This window comes from Typha angustifolia, chromosome 10 (assembly GCF_048772165.1).
Source record: "Typha angustifolia cultivar Huaian chromosome 10, ASM4877216v1, whole genome shotgun sequence".
Lineage (NCBI taxonomy): Eukaryota > Viridiplantae > Streptophyta > Magnoliopsida > Poales > Typhaceae > Typha > Typha angustifolia.
Genome location: NC_133248.1, coordinates 11,130,051 through 11,142,777, shown reverse-complemented (window position 1 = coordinate 11,142,777; position 12,727 = coordinate 11,130,051). Strand labels below are relative to the sequence as shown.

The 12,727-nt window shown below is 36.9% G+C and overlaps 2 protein-coding genes across 2 annotated transcripts; one reads left to right on the top strand and one right to left on the bottom strand.

The window, feature by feature from the left end:
- The first annotated feature begins 2,504 nt into the window (after positions 1-2,504).
- LOC140768677 (protein VERNALIZATION 3-like) lies at positions 2,505-4,591 on the top strand. The gene is made up of 5 exons (XM_073109038.1): positions 2,505-2,542; positions 2,981-3,218; positions 3,395-3,456; positions 3,890-3,930; positions 4,194-4,591. Exons 1-5 carry the CDS (start codon positions 2,520-2,522, stop codon positions 4,421-4,423), a joined length of 594 nt encoding a protein of 197 aa, XP_072965139.1. The 5' UTR covers positions 2,505-2,519; the 3' UTR covers positions 4,424-4,591.
- An 872-nt stretch (positions 4,592-5,463) lies between these two features.
- Positions 5,464-12,673, bottom strand: LOC140768859 (ABC transporter D family member 2, chloroplastic). The gene is made up of 10 exons (XM_073109308.1): positions 12,261-12,673; positions 11,661-11,847; positions 11,448-11,515; positions 9,986-10,312; positions 9,717-9,881; positions 9,018-9,246; positions 7,842-8,089; positions 7,423-7,747; positions 6,733-7,004; positions 5,464-6,315 (listed from the first exon to the last, which is right to left on the bottom strand). The coding sequence occupies exons 1-10, from the start codon at positions 12,540-12,542 to the stop codon at positions 6,118-6,120; spliced, it is 2,301 nt and encodes a 766-aa protein (XP_072965409.1). The 5' UTR covers positions 12,543-12,673; the 3' UTR covers positions 5,464-6,117.
- Positions 12,674-12,727: the final 54 nt, after the last annotated feature.

Genomic DNA, 12,727 nt, shown 5'->3' with positions numbered 1-12,727 from the left:
GGCTCATGCAGCAGCCATCGAGCAAATGCCGAAAATAAATTTATAAAAGAAATCCCTCGTGGAGTTCACAACTACGTAGGACTTAGTCCTTCCTTGTAGTTTTATACTTTTATGTTTATAAGAAGAGGAGCTTTCGTTTGTTTTGCAACATTTCAGATAAGTTTCTAATCCTTCTTATAAAGTAGGAAACCACGAGATCTCTTCTTCTACCCACAGAAAGGGGACTAATTCAAGTACTAATCTAATATATTTTTTCCTCCAACTAAAAAGGAGAAAGAAGCATTAGATGAAAGAAAAAGGAAGGGAATAGAGACTTCTCATTGCAGCATAACAAATTCCCAGTTTGTCATGTCCCAGGTTAAGAATCTTCGTCATGTCCAAAAAGAAGTATTAGGAACCTGGTTGTATGAACTGGTCAATTATTCTTTTGTCACTCGTTTAGAATCACACATATTACAGAGATTCCTAAGAGAAAATTATCGTCCTCTACTTTGACCTCTCGATGAAGTGGAAAATAAAAGTATGTTATCCTCTTTTGTCGGGGCCAAAGAATATCTAACACATCCTTTGCATTGTAAGCTTCTTCCAAATTTGTCTTGTTAGACAAGCCATCGGTGTAATACTCAAAGTAATTAAAAGAAACTCATCTTGTATGAATGTTATGGAGGTTAAATTCTAACAGCATCAGTAAACTCTCACTTTTTTAAAACAAATATCTTCTAGCAAAGAGAATCATTTACATATATAAATTTATTGTTTTTAAACTCTTTCAGTATTCACATTTGGAGTTTCATGTTGTCTTAAATTAACTGTGGTGAATAAAAAGATATAAACAGAAGAATATTTCATTAGCTTTTCTTTTCTTTTCTTTTCTTTTTTATCCTCTTCTAAAATATATTTGAGAAGTTATTTCCAGAAAATTAAGTATGACTCTGACGAAATATTCCGTTCTATATACCTTTCCTGCGTATCTCTATTTACAGAGGATGGCCTTTTTGCGAATAACTTCAAAACGTGGGGATCAAAATGTAAATACCGGAAGGACAAGGTATGAATCATAATTTTGATCTTTTGGGACTAAGGTTCTGGAAACAGTCAATGTGGTCGTCAATTCATGAATAGTCATCAATCATTATTCTCAAGTCGATCTATTCTCAATCTCCATAATGCCCTCCATGCCTCAAGAAATTGACTTGGAAATGTAGGTATTGCACCGCCCTATAATTGCCTATCGAAGCACGTACAAATTGACCGATGACGACAGCATAACATAATGAAGCATATATATATATATATATATAGTTAATTAAGATTAATTCATAAATTATAGGCATAAACATTTATTAGTTTAATTTGCTTGGTGGAGCCGCCCGCACGTGAGTTATATTCTTTTCCCGGAATGGCTGGACGTGCCTTTCAAGCTATTCTTCCTTGCAAATTTCTTCTGGTCATTTCGTCGAACGCTTCGTTGGACCAGGAACAGGAGGAAGACAGCGAGAATAAGTTATCCAGAACGGTCTTCTTCCTTTTTTTAATGCCGAGTGTGAGCTTTAGAAGCAATAGCCAAATACTGGATACAATCATGTGGGGTTTCTCTTTTGCCTTTTTCACCGCGTACCGAAGTGGAAGTTTGCGTAATCGACTTCCCAAACTCGCTACCTGATAAAAGATACTTTTGCTCCTCCCATGATCTGACACACATTTCCACCAAAGATACACATCACATACACATATCTATAGTTTTTCTCTTTCGTGAATGATTTTTATGGACTGCAGTAGAATAGTAAATTGGTGCAAAAGAAGTTATTAATGAAGGAGGCTGGTCCTTTCTTCGGAAAGCTAAATCTTGTGAGGCCAATGAGAGATCGACAGCGTTAGGTGGGATGACGACGACGGAAAGTAGCACTTGAGAGAAAGAAAGGACATGAGGATAGTGAGGTGATGGCACTCCTACTTTGATGCATCCTATCGTCACAAAAGGAAGTGGATGATGTGAAGCATTTGGTTATGGCTAAATAACAAAAAGTTGAAGGGGGGGGCCTCTCTCACATGGCTGAAGAATACTGCTCACTCTTTCCGCCTTCTTCTTCACTTCACTTCACTCCTTCCAAAGTGCATCTCTCTCTCTCTCTCTCTCTCTCTCTCTCTCTCTCTCTCTCTCTCTCTCTCTCTCTCTCTCTGCTCACAAACCCTCTCCAGACTTTTTATGCCTCTGTCGATAATTGGTTGGGCACATAGAATTTCTTTCAAGAACATGTACAGGAAGAGCGGTATTTTTTTATATTACTAATATGAACAAAAATTAACATGCTAGTTTAATTCGAGCTGTGTACAATAGATTCTCAGTAAAAAATTAATTAAACTATTCTCCACTAAGCCTAATCATTTTCCACTTTTTATTTTCTCTCTCTTACACAGATGTGCAAAGATTCTATTTCAATTTTTCTTAGGAGAACATGACAAAAGTATCCTCCTGCTCTATGGTTAAAGTAATTGTCATCTGTTAAAAGTGACTAAGTATGAACAATCATCTTTGTGTCAGGTTAGTTAGTTTTCTTTTCCTATTCACCTTCATGCTATCTATTATAAAGGTATTTTTATTCTTTCCATCTTAACTAAATATAAATTCGTATTACAATTCTATTAACGTTTTACAACTATGTAGGAAAATATAAGTAAAATTCGCGAGGCTTAAGGCAAATAAAGATTAAAGTGCTTTCCGTTGTACAAGTGTTTCTGAGTTTGAATTATAGTGACATCGATTTTAACTAAATTTTGGTCATGATAGACACAAACTGCAGTTCTTTCTCTATCTACATGTTTTCCGTCGGCGGAGTAGGGGTCAATAATATATGTCGAATTGTCAATCCTTTTCACTTGTGATAACATTTAAAAAACACCTATTAATTTACTAGACTCCACTTTTAGCACCTCATCTTACCCATTCTTCTCCTTTATATATTGTTGTCCCCTATGCCAGTTTTACCATTGGTTCTTGTATATTCTTCTTTACCGCTGGTGCACACATGCAAAGGGATTCTTTGTCTGTGGGAAGAGTGATTGGGGATGTGTTGGATCCATTCGTTAGGAGTGCATCTCTCAGGGTAATATACAATTCAAGGGAGGTCACTAATGGATGTGAGTTCAAACCCTCAGCTGTGGTTGACCAGCCTAGGATTGAGGTTGGAGGCAATGATCTCAACAACTTCTACACCCTCGTAAGCCCATCACCGTTCTTTAAGTTCTCAGCATGCAACCATCTCTCACTTTTGTTGCTCGTATATATACATATATGCTTTTGATATGTATATGTATATATATGTATATATACACACATGGAGATCTTTGCTAAGTTCTTGAGTGGCTTCTATAACTATATATTAATTTCTTGCAGATCATGGTAGACCCAGATGCCCCCAGTCCAAGTGATCCAACCCTTAGAGAGTACTTGCACTGGTAATCAATTCATCTGTCTCCAACCAAACATGCTTCTGTCAATAATCTTTCTTAGCAAATTAATACCTCCATATGTTTGATGGAAGTAGTTGTGAAAGAAATAGATGAATCCAGGCACTCTTTGTTCTTCCATAATCAATGAAAAGTAGTCGTCTCCCGGTAGACTTCTACTTGGGGATGGGTCCACTCACAGCTTCTTGTAGCCCGTTTTATTGGAGCTTATAATCTACTGCTCCACCGTTATATATCAAAATTTTGCACCCCAGGTTTATAAGCTTTATATCTAGTCAAAATTATTATTTTATTTTTTTCTGGTTAAAGGTTTTATTGTTAATGTTTAATTTAATTCTCATACGTACTAATCGAAGTCTCTCTCTCTCTCTCTCTCTCTCTCTCTCTCTATATATATATAATATATATACTGGCGTTGCAGGTTGGTCACTGACATACCTGCGATGACTGGAGCATCTTTTGGTAAGAACTGTACAGCTTGAGGATAACTTTAACTTGTACACATTATGGAATTCAAAAGTTATAAAATCCTAAAAGCTTTATTCTTTTTTCAAGAGCTGGCGAACCTTAAAACTTATATATTATATATGCGAAGCAGTAAGGGAAGACATTATATAGATTACATATATATATATATATGTATTATATGTATTATATATATATATATAGAGGAAGATTCTTAATTGTGCTGTGGTTATCGACTCAAGAAATAATTTTGGATCCAGGACAAGAGATTGTTTGCTACGAAAGCCCGCGTCCGGTGCTCGGCATTCACCGGTTCGTCTTCGTGATTTTCCCGCAGATGGGGCGGCAGACGGTGTATGCGCCTGGGTGGCGCCAGAATTTCAATACCCGTGATTTCGCCGAGCTCTACAATCTTGGATCGCCGGTCGCGGCCGTCTACTTCAACTGCCAGAGAGAATCCGGTGCTGGAGGAAGAAGAGCATCAGCTTGAAGTAGAAGATTTAGTAAAACCTGCAAGTGTATAATAAAGCTTCATTTCAGTTCATTGCTTTCTCTTTTTTCCCCTTAATTTGCAATAAGATGTAGGATGTGGGATGTTGGGATGTGGGGTGTGGGATTTCTTATCATTTATGATCATTAGATCAAAAGGATTTGCAGATGTGTCCCTTGCTTCGTTTAATATTTGTTAATTGCTAGATATTCTTCCCTTTCTGGATAGAAACGAATTAAAGAGGGGGTGTAAGAGTGAAAAGAACACCCTGTTACTAGATCACTATCAAGTTAGGATATCTGGGTAAGCTAAGTAAAATAAAAATAATTGGTTAACGAAGCGAGAGCTCGTCTGTTTATGCTAACTTTTACTGTATGGCTATGAATCGAAAAGTTCGCAGCATGATCATTTCGTTAAGCAAATCGGACAGGGTGCTGTTTGCCTTCCAGGAATATTATATGCAGCATCCAGGAATAGGCTAATGCGGTTCGAATACTAGTCCAAACTCTTCAATTGCAGGTCGCAGGTATTCCTCAAACAAAATTTAGAACAATGCTCATGATCAACACTCGAGATAGGAAAATTTATCCGAAGCACCGTACCTTTTACTTTTACTATTACTTATATTTTACGGTATGAATATTTATCATTCAATCCTTATATTTTGCTTTAGATACCTCAAAAACATTACTATGCAAATTCTACCCTAACAACAGCGAACAGACTATATGTTACTTTTAAAAATAAAAAATTTAAATAGCTAAAATACTCTTCATTTGATTTGAAATATATAATTCTCTCTTTATTTTTACCTTACCTGAAAAAACTTATTCAAAGTTGTTCAAGAGTATTAAGGTCATTTTATATCTATAATTATACCTACACCTACATAGTAATTGACCATTAAGAAAACTAACCGCAAAATATTATTGAGATATTTCAAGTAAAACAAGAAATCGAATATAATAAAGTGTGAATGATAATAATAACGTACAGTATTGTAGCTTGTATTTAATCAATTTCCCTAAAAAAGAAAAACATCATATTATATTTACAATGAAATTGATTTACAATAAAATTAGGGAAGTTGTTTATGTTACAGTAACGTTTGTCGCTGAGCTAAAGAAAATTCAGAGAACTAGGAACGCAATTTTTATGTATTCACCAATTGCTTCGACAAATAGAAGGGCTCCGTTTCTCCAGTTAAAAGGGATAACTTACATTAGCAATACAAACATAGTGAACCAAAGTAGCCCTGGTATGGACAAATATGGCCACGAAATTGTCCTGCCAACTAGACAGGAGAATACCAACAAATTCAGTGAGGCATGTCATTGTTCTTAATGACCACCGTGTACCTGAGATAACATCCTGTGTCAGAAACAGTGAGGTATGTTTAGCTTGTATATCTTGCGAACCAAATCTAAGCATCGGACCCTTGACAACTATACTCTCACAAAAACTGCTCACCCAAGAACTCTGACCTCAGTGTCCTTTGGTTCATCTGGAGCAATGTAGGTCGTGTGATCAGTGGAGGAACAAGAGAATATCGGTGCAAAGATGGATTACTGTCAAAGATTCACCAATCCAGATCCTAACAGAGAAGGTGCTTGCATCTTGTCCCAGTGGTTCAGTATTCAGATGGTAAATTCTCATAAGCCTACTATCTTACAATGCCAAAGGTCTTCTGAAAACTAGGGTGCAGGAGCTGTCTCATCGAAGGATTCAACAGACGCCTTTATGGGTTCAATATGCCAGTTACGTCCACTGTTATTTCTTGAATCAAATTTTGAGATGTGGAGGACCCTCTTGTGGTAGCGGTAAAGTGTTCTTCTGTGGCCAATGCTGATATATGTTATCCCTGCAGCTTCAATCTGCCTGTATAGATGAGCCTGTAGATAACATGCAAGTATGCAACTGTAAGAGGAAATGCTTAACAGAAACAAGAAAATAGACAGCATCCAGTATCAAACATCACCCACATAGAAGACGCGAAGAAAAGAGGTTTCCAAAAGATTAAATCTTATCCAAGTGAGTCAAGTCTGTCATACTATGTGTGGGCTTTGGCAACTAGAAATAAATGTTTTTCTCCATACAAGGATACATATATAGTAATATCCAATTTTTGTGTGTTACTGTGTTAGTAGTGAAGAAAGTGAGGCCGCTCTTGCATAGATGAAAATAAGTATTCACATTTGCTATACTCAAATGACACAGATTTTACCAGCAATCCATTTCCAAAATACCTACAGAAAATATGAAACTCCCAAGCACTCTAGAGGTAAAAAGAATTGAATATCTGCACATACCTCATTGGTTTCATCTAGTGCACTTGTAGATTCATCCAATAAAACTAGCTCTGGCTTTGCAAGCAACAATCGAGCAAAGGCAAGGCGCTGTTGCTCTCCAAGAGAAAGAACACTAGACCATTCATATATGGAGTCCAAGCCATTAAAACGAGACAAGATGTCTCCAAGCCGAACAACTTCAAGAACTCTGACCAGATCATCAGCAGTGGGCATTTTAGGTTTATCTATTACATCACTTGTCATTGGAACTTGAGACAGAAAGGGCAGAGAACCTGAGAAATCATAAATAGAATAAATTTAGATACTGATCCTGGAACTCTCCATCAATTGTATGAAGAAAAAGACCAACCACTATTCAGATATAGTTACAATGACCAAACATGCACCAACATGGAATTTGGTGGCAAGTCTTATTGTTCGCCATTAGCGGCACCTTCAACCGATATATTACTAATCCAATATACTTGTTGATATAGATAACCATTTCTACAGGTCTGAGGAGAGAAAATTACTCTATACTCTGGACTAAATGTGAATTCTGAAAAGGCTGTTGAAGTATAGATACAAGTTAGGATGACTAGAGGAAATAAACGTAGTTTCTAAAAGTTTTAAGCTCCATATTTCTTCTCCATAATAAGTGCAACAAGAGTAGAACTTATAAAATAACATGTAATCCAGATTAAGACATACCAGAATTCTGAGGACTGTCATGCAAAGGGAGTATACCATCTGTCCATGTTGGATACAGCAACTGCCGGCGCAGTGTTCCCAAAACCATATATGGCCTTTGGGGAAGGAAAAATACATTAGAAGCTCTTCTGTTTTTGGAGCTCTGAAGTTCTTCATCTTTCTTCATTCCATTTGTTGGTTTGGAAGAGTCAATCCCTGCTGAACCAGATAATTGAAGTTCCTGATCACCTTTTACATAAAATATGATATTCCCATTACCACTATTCCAAAGACCAGCCAGGGCACGTAAAAAGGAAGTCTTGCCACTGCCACTGGGCCCCATCACCTAAAAGTGAAACAAACCAGAAAATGTGCTTTCTGCTTGAGCAGAATATTGTCAAGCCGAATAAAATAAAATTGATACAAGAAAAAATATGTACCAGTAAGTGATCCTTGTCATTGATCTCAAGAAATAGGTCGGTAATTAGAACATTTCTACTTCTAGGTGTTTGTAATGTCAAACTGTGAATCTCCAATAGTTTGCAACAGTCAGTCTGAGGCACTGCACCATTAGAACCCAAGGAAGAGGGAATGTCACTCTCTTTAAAGAGAATATTTATCCCCTCTGTAGTATCATGTTCAGATGCAGAAGAAGACAGATTCTCATCCAAAAGATCATCAAACTCACCTGAAGCAAAAGGACGAATGCACTTAAAACAAGAGAGATCCAGAACTAGTCCTAATTTCCTGGATGGATTACTACTATTAATTAATAATATTAAATGCATTTATAAATGGAGAGTGGACAGAGAGATATAGGTCTGTATCTAAAGGGTGCACACTGCACAGCGTGAGAAAATTCATTTCACAGCTATTCAAGGCACATTTTAAAATTTAGGTGAGCTTTTGCATTACAAGATCAAAATGTGATGGTAAGACTATAGTTACTCTTAGGAGCAAAGCATGTAGGGCAACTTTGACTTTGTTGATACCAGTTTGTGTCCATTTTAAATCCAATTTATTTGTTAGTGTTTAGAGGCCAACCAAAATCTTTATCTCTTATTCTATTTAGTATTAGCTATCTTTACTACCCCTCTTGATGGAACTGTCCCACACACACACATACACTATATATATATATACTGCCAAAAAAATGATTTTGCCCTACCCGCTTATTAAGTTACAAACCATGAAATGTATTACAGAAGGTTCTCAACTTCTCATTATCTCAAGAATCACTCCCTGCTATAGCACTGATGGAATGTTGCTATAGTTCAAGTTAGCAAAACCTCACATCGATCAACACAGAGGATCTTATGCGTGCCAGGCTTACACTGGTGCCCTACTGAAGGCAATGATACATGCCATTCATTGAAATGTGGCATCAGGCCATTTCTTATCAGAAAAATTAAGAAAAGAGTAAGATCATGATTAATTAGTAAAGACTGTCAATTTATGCATCTAGACTCTAAACTGTGAAGAGTTTTATAATGAGGTATGCATGAAAATTGGGTAAATTTGAATGTGTTAGAGACTGACAACTATTTCAACTAGTACGAATAAGGTACTACATAATACATCGAAAAGACATGAATGAAAATAGAAAGAAGATTTACCTAGACGGTCAATCACAGCTGAGAATGCACTGATTGCCTGAAATTGATATACAATGAGAGAGAAGTCGCTAAGTATATGATTGAAAGCAGAGACAGATTGATTGATCACTCCAAATTCTATTTTTCCTGAGAAGTACATTGGAGCAACAACAGCGGCAGGAAGAATCTGAATCAAGTAGCGGTAACCACTGGTGAAAAATTCCAGATTTCGAGATGATATCAACAATTGCTGCAACAAGGAAGAAGGACAAAAGTTAGGTGTCCTGGATATAAAGGCATATCTTGCAGTAAGAGTTATGAATGACCAGAAAATATCAGAGATAAGCTGAATGATTGCATTTCTTCTATGTAAAGGCTTCTCCATATGAGTCAAAAGGAGAAGTAGAAAAATGGTACATTGATGAAAATGGATCTTGCATTAATGGGAGCTGGCAGAAGCAGTTATCCAGCAGAAAACGTAGAATTTTCATCTCAAGGTAAAATTAGAGATACATTTCCATAACACGGGATCATGAACCATTATCTCAGATAGAGATCCTACCACATTTTTGCAAAACTTCAAAAGCATAGTATAAGAAATTGGACCAGATAAAGAGCTCAATGAACAGTACCATCTTAGGAAAATATCACCTTAAACTGTTCAAACTTTACAAATTTAACCTTTTTCATCTAACATATCTTTACACAAGCAGGACTTACACTTAAGTTTTCAAAAGCCGTTCTAAAGCGCTCCAACAAAAGTTGCAGTTCATTTCCCTCACCACCATAAAAAGCAATTGACTCTGCATTTTCTCGAACCCGTACGAGTCCATAACGAAAATCAGCTTCTTTCTTTTCTTGCATGAAATTCAAAGTAACCAAACCCTGCAAAAGCAAATATGCAGTTATTAATAAACTACAGAAACAAAGAGTTCATAAATCTTTCACCCAATCCCATGCAATAAAAGACAATGTACAAGGAAATCTACCTTTCCAAGGAAGACACTAAGAGCTGTCCCTCCAATAGAGTAAACAAGAAGGACAATAAAAAGTGGTGGATAAATACCATAAAGAATGTTACTAAATGATATCAAGTCCACCGCAGCATTGAAGAGGATCAAAGAAAATGAAAGTGCTGTGCCAGTGAAAGAACTTAGGTCATCAACAATACGTTGGTCTGGATTATCAATTAATGTTTGAGATTGGATTTTGTAAAAGGTCTGGTTCTTAAAATAGCGTTCCATGTAGTAAGTTGTCATCCAAGACCTCCATCTTAGAGAAAGGGTTTCTCTTGCATAATCCCTTAAGACAAAGAACTGCAAAACAACAGAGACCGATAGTATATTAGTTAATAGAAACCCATTACACAAAGGAGATAACAATAAAGTTTTCCACCATTATGTTTTCAGGTCCTACTTAATATAAAAATAGTAAATTCTTCAGATGTTTAAATCACTGCCATTATTTCTGTCCTTAAAAGTCAAAACATTATATTTGGAGGAACACACAAACAAATGAAATCAATCTTACCAACAGTTTCTCACGTAGTCCCATACAGTCATACAGCACTGTTTCTTCTTTTTGCCTATTAGGGAATGACTCTTTGAACAAAATATTGCTTGACAAAGAAGAGATTGCCAAGTAACCGCTTATGTTGAACAGTTGAGGCCTCTCCACTAAGCAACAGCTTTAAGTAAGTTTTAATAGCAAAAAACACTGCATGTTGTCCTTGTATTACTGAAATTTTGATACTAAATATTTAAGTCCTATTATTTATTGAGCATTTTTCCTATCTTCACATCCTTTTTCGACTTTTTAGTGACAAATATTTACATTTGTCACATAATCAGTGTGTGAATAACTTATCGCTTTTATTGGTTTCTCCTATTAATATACTATCTTTTGGATTACAGTAAAACAACTACAGCAACAAGCAAGCTTTCCGTCCTTATTTGGGATTTCACACAACACTAGAAAGTTAACTATCTACTAGTTTGCATAGTGTCACAATGGCATGCTTACTGGGATGAACTCCTGTGCAAGAAAAAGTTGTTGATTATAGGCATGCAAACTTAGGTAAGTAAAAAATCTGCTACAGTGCTACATCAATTTGATCTGCAGAGAAGATAGCAAAGACACAGAATTACAGTTCTATCTGAAAATAAAATTTCTTCTGTAACCAACATTAATTTAAATTCCATATACTAGGTGAGAAATAAGATATCTTCTAGGTGAAGACAACCTATCATTTACATTGATAAGACTTCATTAAGTGGCATGTAGCATTTATTAAGTTTAAAAAATTGACATAACTATACAAAAGTCATTAAAATATTTATACAAAGCTGAAATATAAGTACATATGTTTGACCAAAAGACATATCTAGATGGACAATTGTTCTCTGTATGGCTTGCAGAACAGTACCTACAAGAGAGCAGCTATATGCTCACCGGGATTCCTCCAGCAAAACTCCCTAAGTAATAGAGAAGTTGCTTCGTGAACTGTTCCTGATCCTTGTCTTGCAAAAGCAACGAGAAGCAACTAGAGTAAATTAGCAAGAGAATTTCTAGCAGCATCTGATAATTAATCATCTCATACATAAGGTAACAATAAGATGCGAACTACGTACGACATAAAGACTGCTACCAAAAAGAAAAACTTACTAGCAAGTGCATTATAAAAGTCACGACCGAGAAAGTTAAATCCAACACTAATCCCTGTTGTTCCCAAGGTGAGAGCAAATACAGCAGCAAGCCTCAGCCTTGCTTGAACTTTGTCCTCTGATGACCAGTATGGGGCAGCGACTTTCCAAAATCTCCTCAAAAGTGTTTGAAGGTCTGGACCCACCCTCTGTAATATCATAAAAGAGATTCATATCATTCAGCAAACTGAAGGCAGTTGATAAGGTTATTAGAGAAAAGGAACTGCAAGAATTACAGCATTGTCCACCTAAAATGTATGGCAAGACATTTCTGCATAATGGCATCAAGATCTAACTGATCATGTATGATGCATAACAATCATAATTTTAAGAAATACACAACAGGGCACTGTTTGACTTAAAAATTAGACCAATGACCTACATTTTTCCCACGGCCAAAAGTTTAAGACCAGCATTACCGAGAGATACGACGAGTAAACATCATGCCAAATCAAGAAATTTGCACGAAGAAATATAAAACATAAAGATCCAGTCAGGAATCTAAGGTATCCACTCCAAACCGCAAGTTAGGATCGAATCAACCGGGAAATCGAACACGAACCTTATCTTCCACGGCGACCGAGGGCTCAGGATCCTCCACGCCGGCCGACGACCTAGCGGCGCCCGAACGGTCCTTCCTCCCCCGGCGGCGGCGCATCGGGAAAGGAGACGAGATCTTGGAATGGCGAAGAAGAGTAGAAAAAGAGGAGTAGGAGGAGGAAGAGGATAAGGAAGAGGAGGAGGAGGAGGAGGAGAGGGAGAGGGAGATGGAGTAGGAGCGAGCAGTTGGAGGTAGAGGGAAAGGTATCAATAAAGGAGCAGAGACGAGAATAGAAGTAGGCATCTTTGTACTCTTTGCTTCTTCTCTATCCTCTTCCTCTTCCTCTACCTCTCCACTCGCACCTATTCCTGCATGCAATTTTATTACCTATTTCCGTAGTCTTTGCTTTTCCCTCTCTTTGCTATGGTTTAAGGCGTCACGCTTCCTTTGGAGACGTTATTGTGGCAGGCGCACCGCCGCATAATACT